Here is a 24327-nt window from a genome sequence, read left to right as displayed (position 1 = left end):
TAGGTTATGAACTCATACAATCCAGGTAGACAGATTTTTAAAAGTAATTTTGAGGTTAGATATCAAAGGACATTACCAATAAGAAATTTAGCTATAGAATATTAATTCATAGCTATTCTAGAATTCTCTGGATTCTTATTTATTTATTTATTTATTTATTTATTTATTTATTTATTTATAAATATTTTAGCAATTTATTCATGAGAGGAACAGAGAGAGAGAGGCAGAAACATAGGCAGAAGGAAAAGCAGGCTCCATGCAGGGAGCCCGATGAGGGACTCCATCCCAGGACCCCGGGTATCACAGCCTGAGCCGAAGGCAGACGCTCAACCACTGAGCCACCCAAGCATCTCTCTCTTCTCTTATATTTTAGACTCAGACTCCTTATGCTGTCTCTGACCTCGGGAATCATGTAGTCTTCTGGTTTTCAAACTTAACCCTCCTTTTCCCTCCTTAAACCTACTGTCTTCCTGTGAGCAGAATGATACTTATTACTGACCTGGAGCTCCTCTGCCTTCTTTTTCCCCTGGACGGTCGTGCAAATGACAGATCCAGTCCACCTCCTTTATATTGCAGGTGCAGAGATGCGTTCCAGAGACAGAGCCTAACATGTACTGAGCGCATGTTTCCAGGGATATTATTAGGTCTCACACGTAGGTTTTACTATGCCCATGAAGGAAACTGAGATTTATAGGGAAATTGGACCCAATGTCACAGAGGAAGTTGTGGCCAGGGGTGGGTTGAATCCTGTTGAACCTTCTCTTCTAGGGTCCTACTAAGCTAACATTGGGAGCTCCAGTGGCCAGCCCGAGGCCCTTCAGTTGAATGTCACCTTATCTTGATGTTGACTTAATCAGGCAGTTGTTGAGAACTTCTCATTTCCATGGCATTATTTGCCATGGGTGATAGTGGAGCAGTGCCTTAGAATGGGTACGGAAGGGCTTTTGTATTAGTCGGCTTGAGCTGTCATCGCTGAACACTGGGGGCTGGGTGCCTCAAACAACGGGAACTTCTTTGGCATAGTTTTGGAGGCTGGTAGTCTGTCCAGGTCCAGGTGCTTTCTGGGGACAGTGCTCTTCCCTTGTCTTCCTCATCCATAAAGCTAGGGATTGGACTTGATGGTCCATAAACCTTCCCGCCCTTCTCTCATTGTTTTTGATCTCCCTTGTAGTTGAGGGAAATCTTTGGGGTCCAAGTGGTGTCTCCTAAATGTCCAGTGAGTGGCTAAGTGCATTCATGCTGTGACAGTAATCCCAGGATTATTCCCTTGAGAGATAGGAAGCTGCCAGTTGTTCTTTACTCAGTTATAGTTGTTAAGTAATGACAATTCTCTAGTTGTGAAGCCCTAAGAAAAGATTTTCTCTACTGCTACCTCTTTGTTTTTGTCCGTGTTCTTGCATGTGTCTGTGGAAGTCAGGAGACTTTATAGTCAAGGATTTGCCTGGCTATGGGAGGCAGCCCCATCTTATACAGGCACTTGTGTTATGGGAATTTGTTTTCATCTTTCCTGCTTTTTTTTTTTTAAGAGATTTTATTTATTTATTTATTGGTGATTGACATACAGAGAGAGAGAGAGGCAGAGACATAGGCAGAGGGAGAAACAGGTTCCATGCAGGGAGCCCGATGTGGGACTCAATCCCAGAACCCTGGGATCACGACCTGAGCCAAAGGCAGAGGCTCAACTACTGAACCACCCAGGGATCCCTCATCTTTTCTGCTTTTAATTTCCACTGCTTTGAAAATGTTCAGGGATGTGGATTAAGGATGGAGTGGGGGGGTTGGAATTGGAAGATTTACAACAGGTAGAGCTGAGAATGACTTCCCATCAGCAGCTCCTCAAAGATGGGTGTTGATTTCTCTGCTGGGTACCAGGCCCAGCGCTAACCAGCTACTTATCACTTTCTCTGTGACTCAGTCAGTGATGGCCTCTCGTTCTGGAGACCTTGACTGGAAAGTACACTTTGCTATCAGCAGGGCTCTTTGTAGTATTTGGCTCTGTTATCTAGAGCATTTTGGATTGAACCCAGCATGCTCTGATCTGCAGGGCCAAGACTGATATGGTGGGACTTGGAATAGTAGCCGCGGAGCAGGCAGTGAGATTAAGGACGGGGAGGCCCCTTTAACAACCCCTGCCAATAGCACTCTCTCCTTGAACTAGAGAGTAAGGCTCACTTGACTCTTTCCTCTAGGTGGTTTCTCTTTTGTACAAGCATGTAGGAGGTTTTTTTTTTTTTTCTGTCCTCTAAGGCCAGGTCATGTGAAGAAAGGAAGCGTGGCCTCTGGCATATGGGAAGCAGGGAAAAGCTTAGAGTCCGGCAGACCTGACTCAGACCCCAGCCCAGGCACTTAGCCGCGGGGGCAAGTTTTCCAAGTCCCAGTGTTCTCCTATATAAAATGAGGTTAGGAATAAAATCAATGTACGGGCTTGTAATGAGGATTGCATGAGTAAAGCCCCCACTGCACAGGGGGCAGTTAGCGCATGTGGCTTTTCTTTCTCCAGAAAGGTTGGACTTTCTGGAATGGGAGTCTTGAAGTTGGAGACCTGGTTTCAGAGCAGAGGGGGATTTGCTTGGGACACCAGGTCAGAGGGCCAGAGCTGGTGTTGAGACCATGGGACGGAAGAAAGGACAGACACCCACTCGGGCCCTTCCTTGGTGTGGGAAAGGATTGATTTGCACCAGAAATGTCATGCCTGTCTGTCACATCTGTAAGGAAAGCTAATATTGATCTCCTTTCTGTATTGCCCAAAGCTGTCCCCTCCCTCATTTGATGATATTTGGTGACTCATTTGAGAAGTAGTCGTCGAAGAAAAGATTTAAGGAGAAAGGTACATGGTCACATCTGGGCCCCCTTTTGCACCATCCTGGGCACAGGTGGTTCTCCTCTTGGCCTCTTGCAGTGGTAGAGGATTTACGTGATCCTAAGAAGGTTTTTGGTGTTCTTTACAGAAGTGAGATGCCTTAACCTAGAGGTCTTTTTGCCCCTGTGGAATATAAATCGGATTAGGAGCTCTGTGTGCTCTGCCGCAAATCATTACACGTCTACATTTTGCTCTTATAAAATATGGATAATGACACGACTCTGTCTCCTAGGAGTTCGAGTGCATTAGCTAATGATCATGAAACCTTAGAAATAGGAAATTCGTATGAATGCCGAGAGCTGTTGTAATTACACATTTGCATCAGTTGCTTGGCATCTGTGCTTTCAACATGGGCATAGTCGGGTTGATTCCTGTTCTTCTAACTGTAGAGCAAGCTTAGCAGAAAGAAGCTCAGAGACCCCGAGAGCGGCTAAGTTGTCACGGCGCCTCGTGGAAACCCTCAAGTAGCTCGGGCTGGATGGGTTTGGTCTGGGCTGAACTGGAAGAAGAGCCCAAGACATTTTAAGGGCCCTGAAGTTAAAGGACCCTGGGAGCCAGGGATGGGAAGGGCCCCGAGCTCGTGTCCCCTGTCCCTGTGACCTCAGACCCGTCGCTTTATCAGCCTTGGTTCTGGGCGCCAGTCAACATGCTGCACAGCAGCGGGGCTTCTTGGGTGTGGCCCGAAGCTTCTAGAGCACGGGTACTGTATTTGTGTCCTGCAGAACAGTCCGCTTTTCCCTTTTTCTCGCACAGGTAATTATTCTCAGACTTAGAGACCCTTTAAAACTATGTTAAAAGGTAACGTTTTGAATGCCTTGAGTGGAAGTCTTAAAAAAAAAAAATAGGTGTGTGTTTCTGGAGGGGGTCACGACTAGTGAGCAGGCGTCGGGCCCGCCCGTGGCTGATGCGGTTTTTCTTTGGTCTCAGGCAGCGGAGCTACCGCCGTGGTTCAGGCTGCCCTGTGCAAGCCCCGGCAGGAGCGCGTGGCAATTAAGCGGATCAACCTGGAGAAATGCCAGACCAGCATGGATGAGCTCCTGGTAAGTAGATCGGGGGCCACCTGCCGGGTGCACCCCCCGCGTCCGGCCACAGACCCGGCGGGCAGCAGGGGAGCCGAGGGCCAGGCGGCCGCGCGCCCTCCAGGCCGGACTCTCGGTCCCCGGCTCCTGCTGTTGTACCCGACGATCGTGTGTGGGGTCCCCGCCTTCCTCTGCTCTGACGGGCAGGTTGGGGTTCGGGCCTCATCATTCCAGGGGGATGGCCTCGGCGCGGACACCGGTGACCTCGAAGGTCAGGTGATGCTGAGTGCAGAGGGGCTGGAGCGCTCCCGGCCCTCCGTCTGAGCCGGACACGAATAGGGACAACTCCCCGAACCCTTGGTCTGCGCTTTGCCCTTCAGACATTAGGAAAGGACCTGCAGACCTCAGTCCTTCAAAATGCTGCAGGGTAGCTTGCATTTGGCCAATACGAGGAGTTTGGTTTTTCTACGTGGCAACTTGTACCTAGGCTGACTGCAGTACGTACGTTACATAAATAATTGGAGCTCTGACTGCGGCTATGACCATAGTAGCATTGGTTGGTTGAAGGAACATTTGCTCTTGGCTTAACTGACTCATTATTAAATGAACAGCTTGGCAAATGGTTATTAGTTGCCCGGCAAACTGTGAAGGGTTTGAGAGTTTAATCTCATAAATATAGTTGTCGTTATGCCTGCCAATTTACTTTTTTTTTTTTTTTTTCCTTTTGGCCATTTATTTGAGGATAATAGGAAACTGCAGTGGAGGAGTTAACTGATTGGTTATCCCAGCCCTAATCCCAGTACAAATATTAGTCCAGTAGCTCCACACAAGCTACAAAGTATAATGACATTTGGCTCCAAATGAAGAAGCCTTTTGTTGTATTCTACATTGGGAATGGAATGTCATTAACAAGAGCTTTTTGTCTTTACTCAGAATATAGCTTTTATTTCAGGCTTAATTACAGCACACTATAGTATAAATTAAGTAGGATAAAGCTGTACTTTTCCAGAGCTGTTTGGCCTCACATTTTAAAGTAGGCTACACAAGGCATAGATTTCGAGGGGACTGAAGCAACAGATTGCCAGCTAAGACTCAGATTGATATAAGGGCTTCCATGATTTAATGTTCATTTCAAGACAAAAAACAAAAACAAAACAAAGCAAAAATCTCCAAAAACCCTACAAAATCTGTACGTATATAAGGCTTTGACCTTCTTCAAAATTTCTGCTATGCTTTGCTCTTACTGAAATTACTGTTGCATCCTGTTGTTGCTTGTGATCACACTGACCAATAAAACTGTGCTTTTGTCATCCGGCCAGCTTTTTGAAGGTCACTTTCCCCAAGTGGAAAAAGCACTAAACAAACCGTGGGGAGAGTCAGCTCTGACCTCTGCCACCAACTTGTTTTCTACCTTTGGTCAAGTCACTGTTTAGAAAGAGACTTGGGTGGGAAAATCTCTAAGATCCCTTTAGGGGTCCTCAAATTCTGTGGCTGTACTGAGTATACACTAATTTTTGTTTTTAATTGGAATTTACAGTATGGGCTGCCTCATGTTGCCAGGCTTTTGTGGCCCAGCTATGGGCGCATGAGATTGTGTGGAGCAAAGTTGCTGTCATCCTTTCAATTTCTACTACTGCTGTTGCTCGCACTTTCATTATCTCTCTGGGTTCACATTTTGGCAGTGTTTGGACATCCGGTATCCTAATAATCCTTTAATTCCGTGTGTGTGTATGTGTGTGTGTGTGCATTATGTATAGGTCAGTGCCCTGCATCATTTCACAAACTGTGCCATGTGTTAACTGGAAGCTATTGTTCTTGTGAGAAACAATGGCCACTGGAGTCCTTATCTTGTGAGAGTTTATGTCATAGAAGTCACAGTTATCAACTATTTGCTGCTTGTTGGAACATCTGCCTCCCCTGTTGAAAGGGTATCACCTCCCGCTTCCTACTCGCTGCCGTGTCCCTGCCCCCTTGCCTCAGCTCCCACAGTAAGGTAGGATTTCCACTCACGAGTCAGATGTGGTGGCATGGAGCAGTTTGGACAACTGGCCCCAGACTCTGCTTCTTTGTACAGTAGAGGCGTTAGATTCTGTGGTCATGTGGATGGAGTTTCCTTCAGGTCTGGCTGAAGGAGGACTCAAGTGGTCATGAAAGCAAAGTGATAATTACAGTATTAGCTTCTCTGAGAATGAAGGGAGGAAAGAAATACTAGGTGAAATCACTGGTGCTAAATAATTGGTGATTTACATAAGATTTATTTACTGTTGAAATGAGTACTGTAATACTCCTCAACGGTAATTTGGTTCTAGATCTAATACACATTTAGTAATTTATTTGGTAAATATTTAATGAGTCTCTACAGTGTGCTTAGGCCCAGAGGAGGGTGAGTTTTGGGTGTATCAGAGGACAAAGCAGTATGCTCGCTAAAAATTCATCTTAACAGCAATTAATTAGAAAACCCTAGGATGGATGTTTTTCTTGGCATTTGGTGGTTATTAATCTAATTCTTTTTCTAGGCATTTTTAAAGTTTTCATGTATGTGTTGGAGTTTGGCCTTTAACTATATCCTAATCTCTCTAGGTATGATTTGGTGGTTAATTTTCTAGGAGCCAAGGGATGTTACTGGTCTGTTCAGTGTTCCTGACCATTCCAACCTAGATACTTTGATAATTTCTGAGATTTGTTAATCCCACATGTTTTAATCCCACAGTGGAGTAAATGACTATAATAGGCCTAACACTCTTTGGGAGACATTTATAGTTTCAGAGCAGAACTTGCTAACCACATAATTATTAAACCTACTAGATGCTCAACACTGAGCTAGGCAATGGGAAAAACAGATGATTCCTGGTTTGGGGGGAGTCTGGGGACTGGCAAGTGAGTTTCTTTATTTTTATATTGAGTTGGTGAGCTTTTTTGAGCTAGGGATATCTTTTTGCCCCTTTTCCCTCTATTTATCCAGAAATAGCTCAACAGATTCTCTAACGTGCATTCCGTGGAGGGAGTTCTTGCTTCTCAATGGGAATTTCAGGCTTGCTAAGTGGGTCTGACCCACTGTCATGCAGGCTAGTGTATTCTATGTGAAGATGGCCTTGAGGTCTCTTGAAAGAGCTTAGTTCTCTGGTTTGTGGCCAACCACAAAGGTTAGGGATGCTGCTCGAGGGCCCACTTGCCTTAAAATTCCATTTCATGAGTGAAGAATTAACCTCTCTTTTGAAGTTGTCTTTCAGTCTCTATCACCAGGTGTCAGTGATTTCTATAAAGGTGACATAGTCATTCTTCCCTTTATCCTAAAACCCACTTTTTCCAGCCTTCAGGAGACTCTTATTAAATTTTTTACCCAGAGACTGATGGACATTTTGGCTCATCACCTTACTTGACTTTACGATTTTTAAACTTTAACCATCTCCTTGAAAAGTGTTCTTTCTCTAGACTTGAGTCTAGACTTGAAAAGTGTTCTTTCTGTAGACTCGAGTCCTCACATTTTAGTCTTTGGTTCCTAGTCACAGAGAACTCTGTAGCATTTTCTTGCTCCTTCACAAACGTTCGTGCCATCAAAACTTACAGTTTAATTCTTAGGGGCAGGAGTACTGTGTATAGGAGAAACCATGGCCCTGGGGCCAGGCAAAGAGCTTGTTTCTTCAAGGAGAAAAAAAAATGAAAGGAAAAAAAGTCTAGTGAAGGGGCACCTGGGTAGCTCAGTGGTTAAGCGTCTGCCTTTGGCTCAGGTCATGATCCTGGGGTCCTGGGATTGAGTCCCGCATCAGGCTCCTAACATGGAGCCTGCTTCTCCCTCTGCCTGTGTCTCTGCCTCTCTCTGTTGTCTCTCATGAATAAATAAATAAAATCTTTAAAAAAAAAGATCTACTGAAGGGAATCCATTATGAAATAATATGCACTGATCATTATAATGTTTTATCATACAGTGAGTGACAAATGTGAGCAGAATCCTTTCAAAGAACAATGGCTACACATGGTCGCTGAAACTTGTGTGGAGGAGAAGTGGCTTCCTGGTCAGAGGGTCTGTGTTCCTCACTTGGATCGCAGACTTGAGAGGAATCGCTTTCACCTCTGGCCCTCAGTCTCCTCATTTGTTCAGTAAGGAATTCTATTAGATGACAAATCGTATTTTCATCACCAAAGTGATGGTTCTGCGTATTGAAAAATTAATCCTTTTAATGAAATTCCTTTTGATAATCACTTGAACAGAAACACTGAACACTAGCAAATTATGCCCTATAAGTCAGGATAGAATCAAGTCACTCCAATATTATAGGATAGCAAAAACGATCCACTGTAAAGGCATAGATTTGGGTACACAGTGTGCCATCTGCCTCTCTCATGTACATAATGAGTTTCTGTCTTTGGCTGGAAAGAAATCTGGCATCTGCCATTCTCTTCCTATATCATCTCGATAAGGATATTTTGCTGTGTTTCACTGATGGTATTCATAGATAAATCAAGAGCTTACTTCCCTCAGAACAAAGCCACTGCCCTCATTTTGCTTTTTGCTAGAATGTTATTTTATTCTTTCTTCTCTTGATCTGCTGTTCCCTCTCTAGTCATCTCTCCCTTTCTTCCTACTCTCCTTCTTTGTGTTTAAAGGAATGAATGAGCTATGATTTGTAGGTTATTCTGGATACTTACTTTGCCTAATGGTCATTTAAGAGAATAGTTTAATTATCCCCTAATAGTTTAGTTATCCGACCTAGGCTTCTCCTATACTTTTAAGATTAAATTATATGGGACCTATGAATAGTTCTTCTAACTTGATGAGTTCACCTTTTAATTGAGGCTTAACAAATTAAAAAACAAATTTAAAAAACATTTTTGTAATTATGTCAATACTTTTGTAAGCCTTGTTTGTTATAGAAAAAAATTACACCGGTTTGAGGACGTCGACTTAAAAAGCTGGAAGTTATACTATATGTTGGCAAATCAAACTCCAATAAAAAAAATATACAAAAAAATAAATAAATGAAGAGCTGGAAGCTAGAATGTGTGTTCTCTTTATTATATAAACAAAAGTATTTTTCCATGCTTTTTGAACGAAAGAATTTTCTAATTAGTGAATTAATTATTCATATCCCAGCTCATTCCTCATCATATGTGGTAATAAATTGCATTTGGCTGTTTCTTGTAGAATCTTTTCTACCAAGCGTATAGCATTAAAATACAAGCCAGCTTCACTGAATATAGTACCATTTTGAGCATTTCAGGTCTCAAACATTGAATTTTGTACTGCTATTTGTCCCTTGCCACTTATTTTTTGTAAACATTTTCATACAATTTGGTGTTTGTGTTTACTAAAATATAGTCCAAATGAAGGCAGGATTAAGAATGGGAAATTTTTGGACATTTTGAAGATAAACATTTTTAAGAAATTAGAGAATATCTATTATATATGCAAAACTATTTTTACAGCTCTGAAGTTACATTAGCTGGGAATACGTATGATTTGGTTGCAGAAAACATTTTTCATTTTGGAACATCAAATTTAAAAGTCATAGTTGATTCGGATAATAAATATACTAATTGAATTTACTTTTAAGTGTTTTTCTACACTTGTTAGGAATGGCTTGCTAAAATATTTAACGTTTTAATGTTTAAAAAAATTAATGTTTTTCATGTTTAAAAAAATGAGATCATTTTTTTGCCCATAGAGTAAGCAGAAATGAATATTTCAAGGACACATGTTTCTGGATTTACATGTGCTGAGTCACAAAGAGACCCAGCACACTACTGATTTTCAGAGGAGGAGAAAGTGGGGAAAAACATGCCTAGATTGGATACGACTTTAGTTATACATTTTTTTTTTTATAACTCACTTTTGCCGTCCTCGTAGACTTCTGGAAAATGTTGTTGGCTTGGGTTGAGACAGATGATTTTTTTCTCTCCTCTGTTATCTTTATTTTGGTTTGGTTATTTCCACAATTAATTAGCTGCCGTGGAAACAGAAGGACTGTGGGATACTCAGGGAGAAGGTTGGCGAGTGTTGGGCAGGGCTCTGGCTGCTTCTGCAGGAGGGCTGTTTCCTGGCACAGCCCCAGGCTGCAGACTGTAGTCCTCCCCACACCGCCACCCCCTCCAACCCGAGTGTGGGCCAGGGGGCACCACAGAAAAGACACATTTGACCTCATATTCTCATCATTTGGTGATGAAGCCAAATAGAGCAGCTGTGCTAAAAGTTGGCCTGGAGGTTTCCAGCAACGTCAGTTGGCTGACAAGAAAAAGTCTTCCTGTTTCTGTTTTTAATGAAATCTTCTACTTTACTTTTTCCAGGACTCCCAATCGTAGTCAATTAAATGACCATGCAGCGGTTATTGATAGCTGAATCTGATTCAGATCCCATGAGGGCCAACTTAAGAGCTTCCAGAACCCATAGGGCATCCTTATTACTGTTTGCTGAAGAACTCTTCAGCCAACTCTGGAAGAAATTGGCTTCCCCCCATTGGGTTCTCTGATAGTATTTCAACACCACATTTTTATTCTTTTAGTTCTTTCCCCCTCCTTATTTCTTTTGAAGAAAAATACTGTACCAGTGGCTTCTTATGTTTTTGAGCAAAATTCTTCCTTTTTTTTTTTTTGGACATTTTTTGCAGAGTGCCCAACTTTGTGACATCATCACCCAAGCCGTAGGTCCTGGGATGTACATTCTATGCTGTCAGCAAGCAGACATTTACCCATTGTGATTGCCCTGCTGATTTTGAGAGATTTTTCTGCCCTCCATCGCCCATGATAGTCTACCTCTCTAGTTTTAAATACTTCTCTACAAATGCTGATTAAGGCTAGCACAGAATTCATGCTCCCCTCGTCCTATTTTTTTTTAAACGATATTTCCCCGTCTTCAAAATACCTAAACTTTTCCCATTTCTGATCTTGCCTTCAGTGGACGGTACTTGCATAAACACAGATACCAAGTCATATGGAAGTAACTACAAGACTAAATGGCAAGGAGCATTGCTTGATCCGCTTGGAAAGGGTGCAAGTCGAAATATTTGACTTACTCTTTCTTGAGGAGGTTTCTCCCTGTTGATGTTCTTACTCCAAAAGAGGCAAGAGTTTTTGCCACACAGGTGATATATAATTTTTTTATGGTTAGAAATACCTCCTACTGACATTTTCGTGATTGAAAATGGCAATCCAAAAAATACATTGCTCTTATAAGAGCTTTGTCGATCTTTTCCTCCCATTTTGTGGCAGACGTTTGAGATCACTGTGAGGTTTATGGGTTTTGTCTTTGTTTTAATTCTGCTACTTACAATATTGGGGTATTTATGAACAGGGGTTAGGTTACCCTTCATTATGATGCTGATGGTAGGGAATTGCAAGCTGGAGAACCACTTTCTGAAAAGTCGTTTAAGGAATCATTTGGAGAAGGATTCTCATCATCATTTAAAGAATTCTTTAAAAGCTTGCAGGATGTTACATACATTTTAAAGAGGTGTCTGGTTATCTCTTGCATTTAGAAATGTATGTTTCATTTGATAGTATTTATAAATCACACATGCTTTTTCCTTTTAAGATTAAGTTGCAGTGTGGAAATGTGCCTGGAAGGTAGATGTTTCAGCGTTTCATTGAAGGAATGATGCATCTCAGTGCTTAGCTCGAAAGCAGTGGTTCTCAACTTTGGCGGAACATTAGAATCACCTGGGAGCTTTTGAAAAATTTTATTCCCAGCTTATTATCCTAAACCAATTTACATCAGCATCTCTGGCGCTAGGATCCGGGCACTGGTATTTATTTTTTTTAAAGCTCCCCAGGTGATTTCAATGTGCAACCAATGTTGAAAACCACTGCTTGAGAATAAAGTTAGAAATAGCATCTTCTCAGATTTAACTGCACATATTGGAGGTTGAGAGATTTGATTGCTAACTAAGGCTGAGTAGGATATTTTGCCACCAATATCAGATAAAGAAGAATCTATTTAGGATTTACATAAGCTGCGAAAATATGCTAATTTGGTTAAGTATAGTTTAATATTGCGAATTCAGAATCCATTTAAACTCTTCCCTTTCCCTAATGAAATTTCTTTCCTTTCAGTGCTTTGTGAATTTCCTGGTTTTAGGGACAAAAGAAACAAAGTTTTAACTTTTCCTAATTCTTAGAACTGCAAACTGTTTTCTATGCTTGGTGTTTTATTTTATTTTTAAAAGATGATATTTTTCAAGTAATCTCTACACCCAGTGTGGGGCTTGAACTTATAACCCTGAGATCAAGAATAGCACACTCTACCGACCCATCCAGGTAGGCACCCCTGTGTTTTGAACCCCTTACATCATAAATATATGCTTAGACTCCTTTTTTAAAAGATATTATTTATTTATGTGTGAGAGACACAGAAAGAGGCAGAGACATAGGCAGATGGACAAGCAGGCTCCCTGCAGGGAGCCCGATGTGGGACTGGATCCCAGGACCCTGGGATCATGCCCTGAGCCAAAGGCAGATGTTCAACCACTGAGCCACCCAGGCGCCCCCTATGCTTAGACTCCTTATCCCAAAAGGGTTTGAGGCAGTGTACCATCATACATGAAATAAGACCGGACGGTATAAATTAAACACAGGGTGAAATACAGAGGAAAACCCCAGGTGGAGGCAATGTAGAGTCAGAAATAAAGCTACGAATTCATGGTCCAGTGACCTGTACACACGTTATGGACACTCCTAGAGCCAGCAGGACACACGGGCGTGTTATGTGATGTTTCTGCAGGAAAAGGTGGGCACTGCTGCCTGCATCTCTCTCTGTGCCTTCAAGGCTCAGTCAGTAACTTAGGACACTCGAGAAGTGATCAGCGTCACCCGAAAAGAGGGCACTGAGACATTTAGACTGGCTTTTAGCATTTGTGTTAAGTGCTGGCATCCTGCAAGGGATTTTCTAGCTCTCATTTCGCTTATTTCACAAAAATCCTATGTAGAGGGCGTTAATAATCTCCTTTTACAAAAGGAGGCTGAAGTTCAAGGTCACAGGATAACCTGCCCAGGTAATCGAGCTGGGCCTTGGCTCAGCCAAGCTTCCAAGGCAGCTGTGTCTTAGAGTGGAGCCCTTCCTAAGTGGCTTCTGCAGGGTCCTACTCCTGCTAATCACAGTTCTTGTTTGTACTCTACCATTTATAGGAGAAACTTTCTTCTTTTGGTGGTGGTGGCTGGGGGAACAAAGGCCATATAGAAGTATTAGGATATCCACATACATATTTTAAACACATTTTTTCCCCATTTTTTTTTTTCAGTTTTTGGTTTTTTGGTAGTTTTATTCCTCCCAAGCAATCATATTTCCAGGACATTGTGTGGTAGGATACTTTGTGTTTTTTGTGTTCCCTACCAAACCTGGAATATCCCACCCGAGAGGCCTATGTCATGCCCCGGGAGTGCAAACTTGGCAGCGCTGGCACAGCCACAGTGCCTGGGTGTCCCTCTGGGTCTGTATTCCGCCCACTTCGTGCCCACAGAGGGATGCTGCTGTGGCTGTCACTTCAGTGCCAGCAGATGGGAAGGCCTTTCTCTTGCTATCCCATTTTAGGCCGGTTTTCCCACTCCTGTGAAATTTCATTTGTGATGTGTTTCAGATGAAGCTTCACGAAGCAGATCCAGCTCTTCGATCCACAGGGAAGGGTAAATCCTGTGTCATAGCTTGGTTTGGCACCTGATGACAATGTCTGGCTAGGCTTCCAAGGGAGCCACTGTGTTCTGTTCCTTGACTGTAGTTTCGGCAGATGTGTTGCCTGGACTTCAGAGTTCTCTTAAGTCCTTCCAACTTTGACCTCATGTCTTTCTCTCCCTTTGACTTTTTTACCCCTTCCCATAGTTGTGAAATTCAAACCACTTTAATAGTAATCTCCCTTTTTTTCTGTCTTTGCTTTCTTACCCTTTTCTTTGGTCACATGCAGCCAGCGGTGCCTCTGGGCTTGCTCCCCGCCTCGGGCTGTGACCCTGTCACCCTCACTTTCACACGCCCTCCAGCCACGTGCCTGGCTGCCTTCAACCACTTTGCCACTCAGAGTCTGGTGTTTGGGACCAAAGGGTCAGCATCATTTGGAAGCCTGGTAGAAATGCGGAATCTCAGGCCCCACCACAGACCGACTGGGTCAGAATCTGCATTTTTACACAGTCCCTAGGTGATCTGTGCAGACATTCACGTTTGAGAAGCATTGCTCCAAATCACACATCTAGGGATTGTGACCTAGTTAGGGGAGTATTAGAGCCCATTTATCCTGTAGGGAGAATTGGAGAAATATATATATATATATATTAAATCATACTCATTCATCATTGGGCAATATTTTTGTCACTTTTAGAGATAAGAAGAAATGAATATGTTTGGGAATAAATGGCTCTGCCTCTCTTGTTGAGTGAAGTTAAGGCATTGGGAAAAGCTTGGATAATTTAGCTGATAGGCTGTTACCAAGGAAGGATTCAAATAGCAGCTATCATCATTGTTTGGAAAAGAAATGGAGAACGTAGTTCTGTGGAAAGAACATTTGATTCAAGAAATACTTGTATTTTCGGGCACCTGGGTGGCTCAGTGGTTGAGCATGATCCTGGGGTTCCAGGATCGAGTCCCACATCGGGTTCCCCCCAGGGAGCCTGCTTCTCCCTCTGCCTGTGTGTCTCTCTCTGTGTCTCTCATGAATAAATAAATAAACTCTTTGTTTTTTAAAAAAGAAATATTTATATTTTCAAAATATAAGATATGAAAAATAATATACAATCGTCTTAATCAGTTCAGGCTGCTGTTAGAAAATTCCACAGATTTGGTAGCTTATAAACAACAGAAATTTATTCCTCAGAGTTCTGGAGACTGGAAGCCCAAGATCAGGGTGCTGGCAGGGTGGGGTCGAGTGAGGGCCTTCATCCAGGTCACAGACTTCTCATGGCTTTTTCATGTGGCAGAAAGGGGGGTATTCATTGGGGTCTCTGTCGTAAGGCACAAATCTCCATCAGGGCTCTGTCCTCAAGACTCAGTCACCCCCAGGAGCCCCATCTCCTAATACTGCCAGCTTATGAACCTTGCAGGGGGCACAAATATTCAGACTGTAGTAGAAATAGAAGTTACATAGATATAAGTGTTGAGCCCAGGACCCTGGGATCTTGGCCCGAGCCCTAGGTAGGCGATTAACCGACTGAGCCACCCAGGCGCCCCTGTGTCCTCCCTCCTTTTTCTTTTAAATCATCAGGACCTTTACATGTCCAGTTGGTACCTCTTAGACCCCAAATTTCAAAGTATTAGGATTTGATAAGTTCTATCCACAGGTTATTTAAAGGAGTTTCTCCCTAGGTTAATTAAAAGTTTCCTCTCCCTCCCTCCCTCTCTCCATCTCCTGTTCCCCTCTTTCCTTCTCTCTTGTTCTCCCTCCACCACACCGACACACCCATGCATGCATGCAACAGCCCCCTCTGCCCCCTCTTCCAGTATGGTTTGCTCACTGCAATGTTGGAGAACCTGATACTCTGGGTAGGAGGTGATACTGGCCATCTAAAGGGAAAGCAAGAAAAAACATGTTTTTCCAGACTCTGGCCCAATTTTGCTTCAGTGCGGAAGAATTTCCTTTCATATGGACATTGCTTATTTATTGTTCATTTTCAGTAGTGGTATTAAAGTTTGGAGTTAGGGCAACCCCGGTGGCTCAGCAGTTTAGTGCCCGCTTTCAGCCCAGGGCCTGATCCTGGAGACCCGGGATCGAGTCCCATGTCGGGCTCCTTGCATGGAACCTACTTCTCTCTGTCTGTGCCTCTGCTTCTCTCTCTCTGTCCTTCATGAGTAAATAAATAAAATCTTTAAAAAAAATTTTTTTGGAGTTATAAAGCTAGACAAGCATGCATTTGCATTCAATATAAAATGGTGAGAATGTAGGGCACCCATACTTTACAAGCAAAATTATTCTCATTCGTTTCTATGAGCAGTGTGGGCATCTCTTTAGAGGGGACCCTGCCTAATGCTGCAGGCCTCCAAAGTGGGCCATCCCTCCCCACAATGAGCAGACACGAGTGACTTGAGATAGGACTGGTCCGGGCAGTGTTCCATTTCTCCTTCAGAGGCATCTTGTGGTATCAAAACCTAACACCAGAGACAGATGGAAACTAGACCTCAGGTTTCGGATCTTGTTCAAAGGACAGGAGTAGCCAAATTGAAAAGTGTCAGATTTAGAAAACCTGTAATTAGTTAAATGGATGAAGGGAATGCTGAAGGGAAGGTGTTGCTATATAATGAAGATGGAAAAATTTGTGATTTTCTTCTATACTTATCTTTGGTCAAAAGCACTTGTGACACACATACAAACCTTACTATATATGTTTCTATATGTCATTGTATTTTGGCCAAGTTATCCGACACACAGGGTCTTGGCAATTTGAGGATCAAGTAGTACTGGATGTGCAAAGATTGCTGCTCAAATTGGAATATTCTGGCCAGGAAATTAGAAGCTAATTCAAAGTTAACTAGATGCTCATTATTATTGAAAATATTTATAAGATGCATAAATTATACTTTTCTTTCATCATAAATACATAATAGCATAAATGGTTTCTTTGATGACTTACGCTATTTTTTGTGGCTTTTGGACAGCACCTTGAAAGCGGTTTATACTGGTTTGGTGCCTTTGACTGAGGGTTAGCATTTGACTGAAGCTTTAGGGGAGTCATCTGGCAGTCACTTAAAATGGCACGTCAAAACCGAGGGGAACTTGAGTATTGGAAGAAAATGTGGTTTATTGAAGTAGCCTATTTGTTTGATTTCAGAACTTTATTTATTTTTTTTTAAATTTTTTAAATTTTTATTTATTTATGATAGTCAGAGAGAGAGAGAGAGACAGAGACACAGGCAGAGGGAGAGAAGCAGGCTCCATGCACCGGGAGCCCGACGTGGGATTTGATCCCGGGTCTCCAGGATCGCGCCCTGGGCCAAAGGCAGGCGCTAAACTGCTGCGCCACCCAGGGATCCCCTGATTTCAGAACTTTATTGTTTTATGTCTCTATGAAAGCTTATTTCTCTTCAGTAGTAGTTTCCTATATGGTGATACAAAGCATTATTTACAATACAAAGCATTATTTAACTACATTGCTAATATGGGTTCAACAATGACTTTATCTACCGCGGGACTTCTCAGAGCCTTTAACAGTACTAATAACTCCCTGTGATCCTTTTATTTATTTAAGATTTTATTTATTTCTTTGAGAGGGAGAGAGCACAAGTGGGGGGAACAGCAGAGGGAGAGGGAGAAGCAAACTCCTCACTGAGCAGGGAGCCGGATGTGGGACTTGATCCCAGGACCCTGGGATCACGACTTGAGCTGAACGCGGACGCTTAACTGACTGAGCCACCCAGGCGTCCCCTGTGACCCTTTTAGAGTGAGGTGTAGGGCATGTTTATCACTAGCCTCCCTCCCTCCCTCTGTTTTCTTTTCTTTCTTTTTATTTTTTTCCCCTTGATGGACTGTCTACCCTGAAATACTTTGGGAAATTATACTCTAGCATTTTCATATGTATTTGCTCATTACAACATCACAGCAGTCCTGAGAGACCGAAACTGTTTTGCATGAGGGAGTAGCTAAGGCCCACCGAGTGGAGGCTGCCTGTGGGACCCTGTCCTCTGAGGACTCAGGTGGTCTTCCCTCTCCCGGGGAGGCCTTCAGTGCCCGTCGAGGCACTCCGCCCCGTGTGGCAGGGCTGTGGGCTGCAGAGCAGGGGCTGAGCTGGGTGATAGGCCTGCCCCAAGTTGCTCTGTCCTGTGCCTGGTCCCCAGGGCTCTGTGGTCTCCTGAAGAGGCCTTTCTCAGTTGAGGATGAGGGTGAAGTAAGTAGTTCCCTGGACCTTCTTTGGGCTAATGGTTTAGGCAGCCCCCCGCAGGCATGCTTCCAAGTAGCAGAGGTGCCCCGGTACTCAATTGTGGCTCCTTGTGCTTTGTTCCCTGATTTTTACCCCATGGTACTATGTCGTTTTTGTTGTTGTTTTTTTTTTATAGAAAGAAATTCAAGCCATGAGTCAGTGCAGCCATCCCAATGTAGTGACCTATTACACCTCTTTTGTGGTAAAAGATGAACTTTGGCTGGTCATGAAATTACTAAGTGGAGGTAAGTAGGTTCTGTTGTTTGCCGTTGCTGTTGTTTTTTGTCCTTTTGTGCGAGCCAGCATATGCAGTAAGACTTTATATTTGGCCGCCTCACTTTTGTATTTATAAGTTTTGCTTGTTTATTATTCACATAGAGAATAAAGCCCAGATTACGTTGCCTAGAATATCTGTGCCCACTGATGGCCTGGCCTGCCTGGTGGGGGGAGGCTCCCTAAGTACCTGTGCGCTCCTCGGTCTTCCGCACCTCACCTGGCCTGCTCCTCGGCCCTCCCTGTCTGTCCTTCCTTCTCCATGTGCTGCCATCCAGAACAGGTCACATCCACCCTGCAGCCACCCCTACTCTCGTCGAAAAAGTTAACCAGTCCTTCCTCTTTGAAACTCTTTGTTTTTAATATTATTCAGGTCCTTAACACATTGCAATATAATGAATTCTTTCAGCGCCGGTCCGGGTTCTGTGATGATGGAAATGTTCTAGAGCTGTGCTCTCCAGTTTCTAATAGGTACACGTGGCCCTTGAGTACTTGACATGTGGCTGGTGTTACTGAGGAACTGAATTTCTATTCAATATTTATTAGCTTATATTTAAATAACCGCAGAGGGCTAGTGGCTACCGGGTCGGACAGCGCAGGGTTAGATGAGATTGCGGGCTTGCGGAGGAGAGCACGGCCTGATGTCCTCCTCACTTACTGAACCTGGCACCCAGTGGGTGCTCAGTAAATATTATTTCAATTAAAATGGAGAAAAGCTTTCTGTATGCTAAAATATTTACTTGCAGTGTTGATCTGATCAGAAGTGGCACTATTTTCTTTCTATATTTGCATTTGAAAAGGCAGCAGAACTTTCCCTCTGGCCTCTGATCACTGAAGCTAGGAAAGCCATTGACGATTTAACTTAGGAGGCATTTCAACTGCCCATAGTTTTTTTTTTTTTTTTTTTTTTATTTTATTTTATTTTATTTTATTTTTTTTTAGTTTTTTTCTTTTAATCTTTTAACATCACTATTTGATAGAGAATGGTAATAATAACCATTAGCTTTACTGGACACTTACTCTGGCTAGAGTAACGACTAGGTCATTGACGGACCTTGTTTCATCAGGACAGTGTCTTTGAATGGCAGGTGTCACTGTCCCTGCTTTTCCTTTTTTTTTTTTTTAATAATAAATTTATTTTTTATTGGTGTTCAATTTGCCAACATACAGAATAACACCTAGTGCTCATCCCGTCAAGTGCCCCCCTCAGTGCCCATCACCCATTCACCCCTACCCCCCGCCCTCCTCCCCTTCCACCACCCCTAGTTCGTTTCCCAGAGTTAGGAGTCTTTATGTTCTGTCTCCCTTTCTGATATTTCCTACCCATTTCTTCTCCCTTACCTTCTATTCCCTTTCACTATTATTTATATTCCCCAAATGAATGAGAACATATAATGTTTGTCCCTGCTTTTCTGAAAGTTCACCAAAGCTCAGGAGCGTGAGGCGGCTTCCCCAAGGTCACCTACACAGTCGCTGTTAGCGCTGGAATTCGCGGCACTGGCACCTGTTGACTTGAAAGCTATGCTACACCACAAGAATTACCACCTTCGTTTTACAGACACGAAAATCGAAGTTTAGAAAGCCCAAGTGTTTTCCTTTGTAACACCCAGCATACCCCCATCTCTCACTCCTGTTTCTTTCCCAGACATGAAGTATGGTTTAGGAGCAGAGGAGAACATTCTGCAGGGCCTGGACGAAGCCAAAACGGGCACAGCAGAATTTATATTGTAGAGCCCATTTTCATCTACAGACCTAGTTCCAGTGAAGGCTGAACCAGGGAGGCATCTTAATTTTTTTTTCTTTTTTTCAAGAAACTCTTGGATCTAGCAGAGGTCCAGGACTGAGAGGACAAATAAGCTGTAATTGCCTTGGGTCAGCTTGTACAGGTCTCAGTGGGGAGCCTGGGAGAGCTGGGTCCCCTTCTGTTCCCAGTCTTGTCAATCCTATTAGTCATTGTTTCCTTGAGTGCCTACTTGGGTTTTAATTAAACACGAAAAGAAAGAAATGAGGGGAAAAAAGAAAAAAAGGCAGCCTGCTGGAGCCAGACCGCAGTGTTTGAGTGTTGGGACTGCTCCTTGGCTCTGAGGAGGAGGCCCGTGCTTTGTCACCAAAGGGACTCTTTTCTCCGGGTTCCACTGGCTCTGCCGAGACTGAGAAATTCTGGTGACCTGGGACCCTGGGCAGCCCCAAATACTCGGCTCCAGTGGAGGACTTTATTTCCTCTCTTGATTCTGATCCCAATTAACCTTTTATAAGCTGGAAAATATCCCCTATCCCCTTGCTTGAGGACTTGAAAGAAAATGTCATTGTCTTATTTTTAAAAGAATCCAATTTAGTCGCTCTCCCTAGGCTTTAGGTAAGAACAGGTTTTAAACGGGTTTCCACAGGTCCGGGAGACCTGGGCAGATGTGGACTCTTGCTCATTTTTCTTTCAGCAGGCCAGAAATGCATACGTGCCTGGTATGGTTTGTTCGTACAGGATAAAAAAATGAAACATTTGTGCAAGTACCGTTTTTTAGGTTATTAACAAATTTAAGAGTCTACGAATAAATAGACGTTTTGTTTCCTTGAGGAGGAAATATGCATTTGTTTTCTTTTATGATATTTTATCACATTAAATCTCTTAATGAGGGGCAAGCAGCTAGTCTGGTGTAGTAATAACCTGATGGGGAAACTCAGTTCTCCTAGTTAATCATACAGAGCCTGGAGCCAAATTCAGGTCCTGAGGTAAGCCATTTGTTAACTCTTCAGAAATGTTGAACCCCGGGGTAATTATAGCTTTTAAAATGACCAGGAGGTCTGGAGTATTAATTAATATGTGTTGAAACATGAACTCACAGTGAGGAGGATAGTAACCTGTTTATGGTAACAAAGTACTGTGTATATATTTCATTATGAAAGTCAGCACATTATATGTCAAGTAAAGGAAAAATAAAGATTGCCTAGAGTCGCAGAAAGGAATCTTCTGGTTATAGGCCGGGGTCTGGTGGCGACATAATTTTTCTTTTTTTTCCCTCCCACCTGTGTTCTAGATGTTCAGGAAGATCTGTGCTTCTGTCTCTCTTCGCTGCTGTCCATTCCCCTGGCCTCTGCCTCCTTTGTTTTTCAGTTCAGACACCTTGAACCCCCTTTTGAGTCTGAAACCAGATCTCAATGTGTGGGAGAAAGGCACTAACCCCCAAGTGACCCTGAACAATCCCACAGTTCCTGACCCAGGATTCTTCACACGCCAAAAATGCTCTTGCAGGCTTGGATCTAGAGTTTCTGGTTGTGGGCTGCGGCCATGCACATGTATGCATTGCGTTAAATAAACAGGCGTCTTGTGACATTTCCACTTAATTTTCTCAATAGTGGAGCTCGATCTGGAAAGGTAATGGAAATGCTTACACAAAGTTCTCACTTCTCCTGTCTGTCCACTCAGGTTCCATGTTGGATATCATAAAATACATTGTCAACCGAGGGGAACACAAGAATGGAGTTCTGGAGGAGGCAATAATAGCAACAATTCTTAAAGAGGTTTTGGAAGGCTTAGACTATCTACACAGAAACGGTCAGATTCACAGGTAGGATTTCCGCAAAGATGTTTAAACTCAGCTGTTTGTATCTTCTGCTCTAATTTGTAAAGAATATTAAAGAAACACGTTATAGGCATTATTTCCCAGCTAGGCCGAATAGATGTGAAAAAAGTGTTTAAGAAAGAGGCAAGAGAATAATTTTGATGAAATATATTCATATCCTCTGGATTGGTTTATCTGCTTTCACTGAAATAGAAGCAGAACATAAAAAGTACCGAGTGAACTCATTAAAAAAAAAAAAAATCAGTTAACATGCTCCTCTTGAAATGGGCTCAGTTGAACAGGATAACATCTCTGCCTTTCTCATGTAGGCAGAACTGTTCCAGACATTGTAATATGTTCGTTACTTTTGGCATAGTGGAATGAAGAAGGGAGGGGGAACTAATTTCATCTTCTTTTGTGACCTGAAATGCTAATTCCTTCACTAGCCAAATAGCCTAGAATATGAGTATTTAATGTTTCAAAAGGGTTGGCGTTACTTGGACCTTTAGGAATAGCTGTAAGTAAATAACCACTTATTAGTAATACTGATATTGTAATTCCCCTGCCTTGAGCTACCCATATGGCCTGTATATTTAAGGATATCTGTCACGATAGGATGGTGAGTTAACGGACAGTCTCTAACTCTGTAACACAAAGAATATACTCACTAGTGATTTAATTGAATCTGGATAATGATTCCATATGAAATATTTGTTACTAAAATCCTAACCATCCCCCAGGAGCAAACTATACAATCACAATTTATCCCTGTAACTTTTAGAATGTGTGACATAATTTTAATATTTATAAAATGATAATTATGTTAAACGGCTACATTATGTGATATATTTTTAAATATTTCAGTGAATTAATGTAATATAATGTCTCTCTTCCATAATTCATTCTCTATTTTTTTTTTTTTCTAACAGGGATTTGAAAGCTGGTAATATTCTTCTGGGTGAGGATGGTTCGGTACAAATAGCAGGTAAAGCGGATAAAAATAATTCTTTTGAAAGAAGCATTACAGTTTTGAGGAATATCATTATTAACATATCAAGGAATATCACTCATTATCATTCCAAATAAATAATAAATGAATAAATGAATGAATGAATGAGTGCATGTAATCTGTTTTAAGACTATATCTGGGGTGCCCTGTTCTAGAACATTTGGGTCTGAGATTATTTTTCCTAGTATTGTTATTTTTTAAGATTTATTTATTTATTTATCTATTTATTTATTTGGGGGAGAGAGCGCGCACTCGAGCAGCAGGAAGGACAGAGGGAAATGGAGACAGAAACTCAAGCAGACTCCCTGCTGAGTATGGAGCCCAGTGTGGGGCTCAGTCTCACAGCCCTGAGATCATGACTTGAGCTGAAACCGAGAGTCCGATGCGTTACCCACTGAGCCACCCAGGCACCCCCCCTCGTTTTTTACCCTATTGTTTTGATGAATTTTTGTTAGATCATCGTATAAACAATGTTACTTGAGAACATAGTCTTTTGATAAAGACAATTTTACTTTCAAATTTACTTTTTCTACCTTTCAGGTTGAATAAAGGTGATATTTATATGACTGCAAGAAAAGCACTTTTGAGAGCTTTTTTTGATGAGTTTGAAAGTTTAAAACACTGTACCTTTTTATTAATTTAAGCCCTTCTGTTTCTGAAGAAGTGGCTGAAAGCACTGTGAACTCTTAAAGTCTATGTGTTGTTTTGGCCTTAAATCTGACCCTGTTTGGTTAATCTTGGCAGTAGATATGCAGGTGCAGTGCATGTCTCATTTTGACTTCTTGCAGAACTACTCATTTTCTTATCTCACCTAGAGTAACTGGAAAGGTCTGGGATAAAATGTAGCCATATCTGTATTGACTCTTGTCTGTCCCCCCCTCCACCCCCGCCACAAAGGCCTTTCTCTGCAATCCCCTTAGCCATCTCTGCTTTTTGCATTTTTGACTAGACAGTCTTTCCTTGTATCCCGTGTCATCGCAGGGTGTTCAGCCCTCTGGCTTCCGGGCACTGAACATGTGCCAGCAGCACGTCCATCCTAGCAGCATCCTTGACGAGAATCACTGATGTGGATTCTAACTCTGTAACACAAAGAATATATGTGGATTTTGTTGTCGAAGGGTGCTCAAGTTCACCTCAAATGTTTAATCGGCTTGGGCTGCTGTTGAAGTAGAAGAGGCCTCTCTTCCCCTATTTAGGGTTTAGGGTCTTGGCATATTCAGTTATTAGAGCAGAGTTGATCACAGTCCTTGGTTCTAGTCTCGTTTCTAGACAAATGCGAGGATCTGGGATATTATTAGAAATGTGAGAGCTCAGCAGAAAACAAACACACCCCCAGCACAAAGGATAAGCCTTGAGTCATCTCTTTGATTCATTGTTTGTCCCTCTCTAGGTGCCAGAGAACCTGTCAGGTGATGCCTGGCCTGTAGGACAAGCACAGTGCTGACCTTGGGCTCTGCATTTAGTTGGGTGCATTCAAGGGGACTTTCATTTATTTCCTTTTAGAGGAGAGAAAAGATATTTTGAAAATACAAAGGGGAAACTGAGAATTTGTTTCACATTTAGTGTTTCTTCCCTGGAGAACTAATAGTGAAAGCATTATCTTTTATTAGTCCTCTCTTTGAAAAGGTAGATGTAGTCAAATACAGTCATTGGCTTGAGACCGCTGTGGAGTCCTCTGTGTATTAGTTGCGAAATACAAGGCCTTGGGATCCAGTAGGCCTGCTTTCAGACCCACTGAGCAGTGCGGGGCAGGTTGGTGCCTCACCAAGTCTTAGTTTCCCCATCTGGGAC

At 42.6% G+C, this 24327-nt stretch overlaps 1 protein-coding gene across 3 annotated transcripts in view; it reads left to right on the top strand.

Annotated features, from left to right (window-relative positions):
• STK39 (serine/threonine kinase 39) overlaps window positions 1-24327 on the top strand; it is a 291842-nt gene that overhangs the window by 55392 nt on the left and 212123 nt on the right. For all 3 annotated transcript variants that reach the window (XM_041722629.1, XM_041722630.1, XM_041722628.1), the window contains exons 2-5: window positions 3788-3900; window positions 17834-17942; window positions 21392-21533; window positions 22457-22512. In XM_041722629.1, the coding sequence (XP_041578563.1) occupies window positions 3788-3900; window positions 17834-17942; window positions 21392-21533; window positions 22457-22512 (420 nt within the window). The remainder of the gene's footprint in view (window positions 1-3787; window positions 3901-17833; window positions 17943-21391; window positions 21534-22456; window positions 22513-24327) is intronic.

This window comes from Vulpes lagopus, chromosome 11 (assembly GCF_018345385.1).
Source record: "Vulpes lagopus strain Blue_001 chromosome 11, ASM1834538v1, whole genome shotgun sequence".
In the NCBI taxonomy this organism is placed as follows: domain Eukaryota; kingdom Metazoa; phylum Chordata; class Mammalia; order Carnivora; family Canidae; genus Vulpes; species Vulpes lagopus.
The sequence above is the reverse complement of the archived record's forward strand: the minus strand, read 5'-3'. Positions and strand labels throughout refer to the sequence as shown.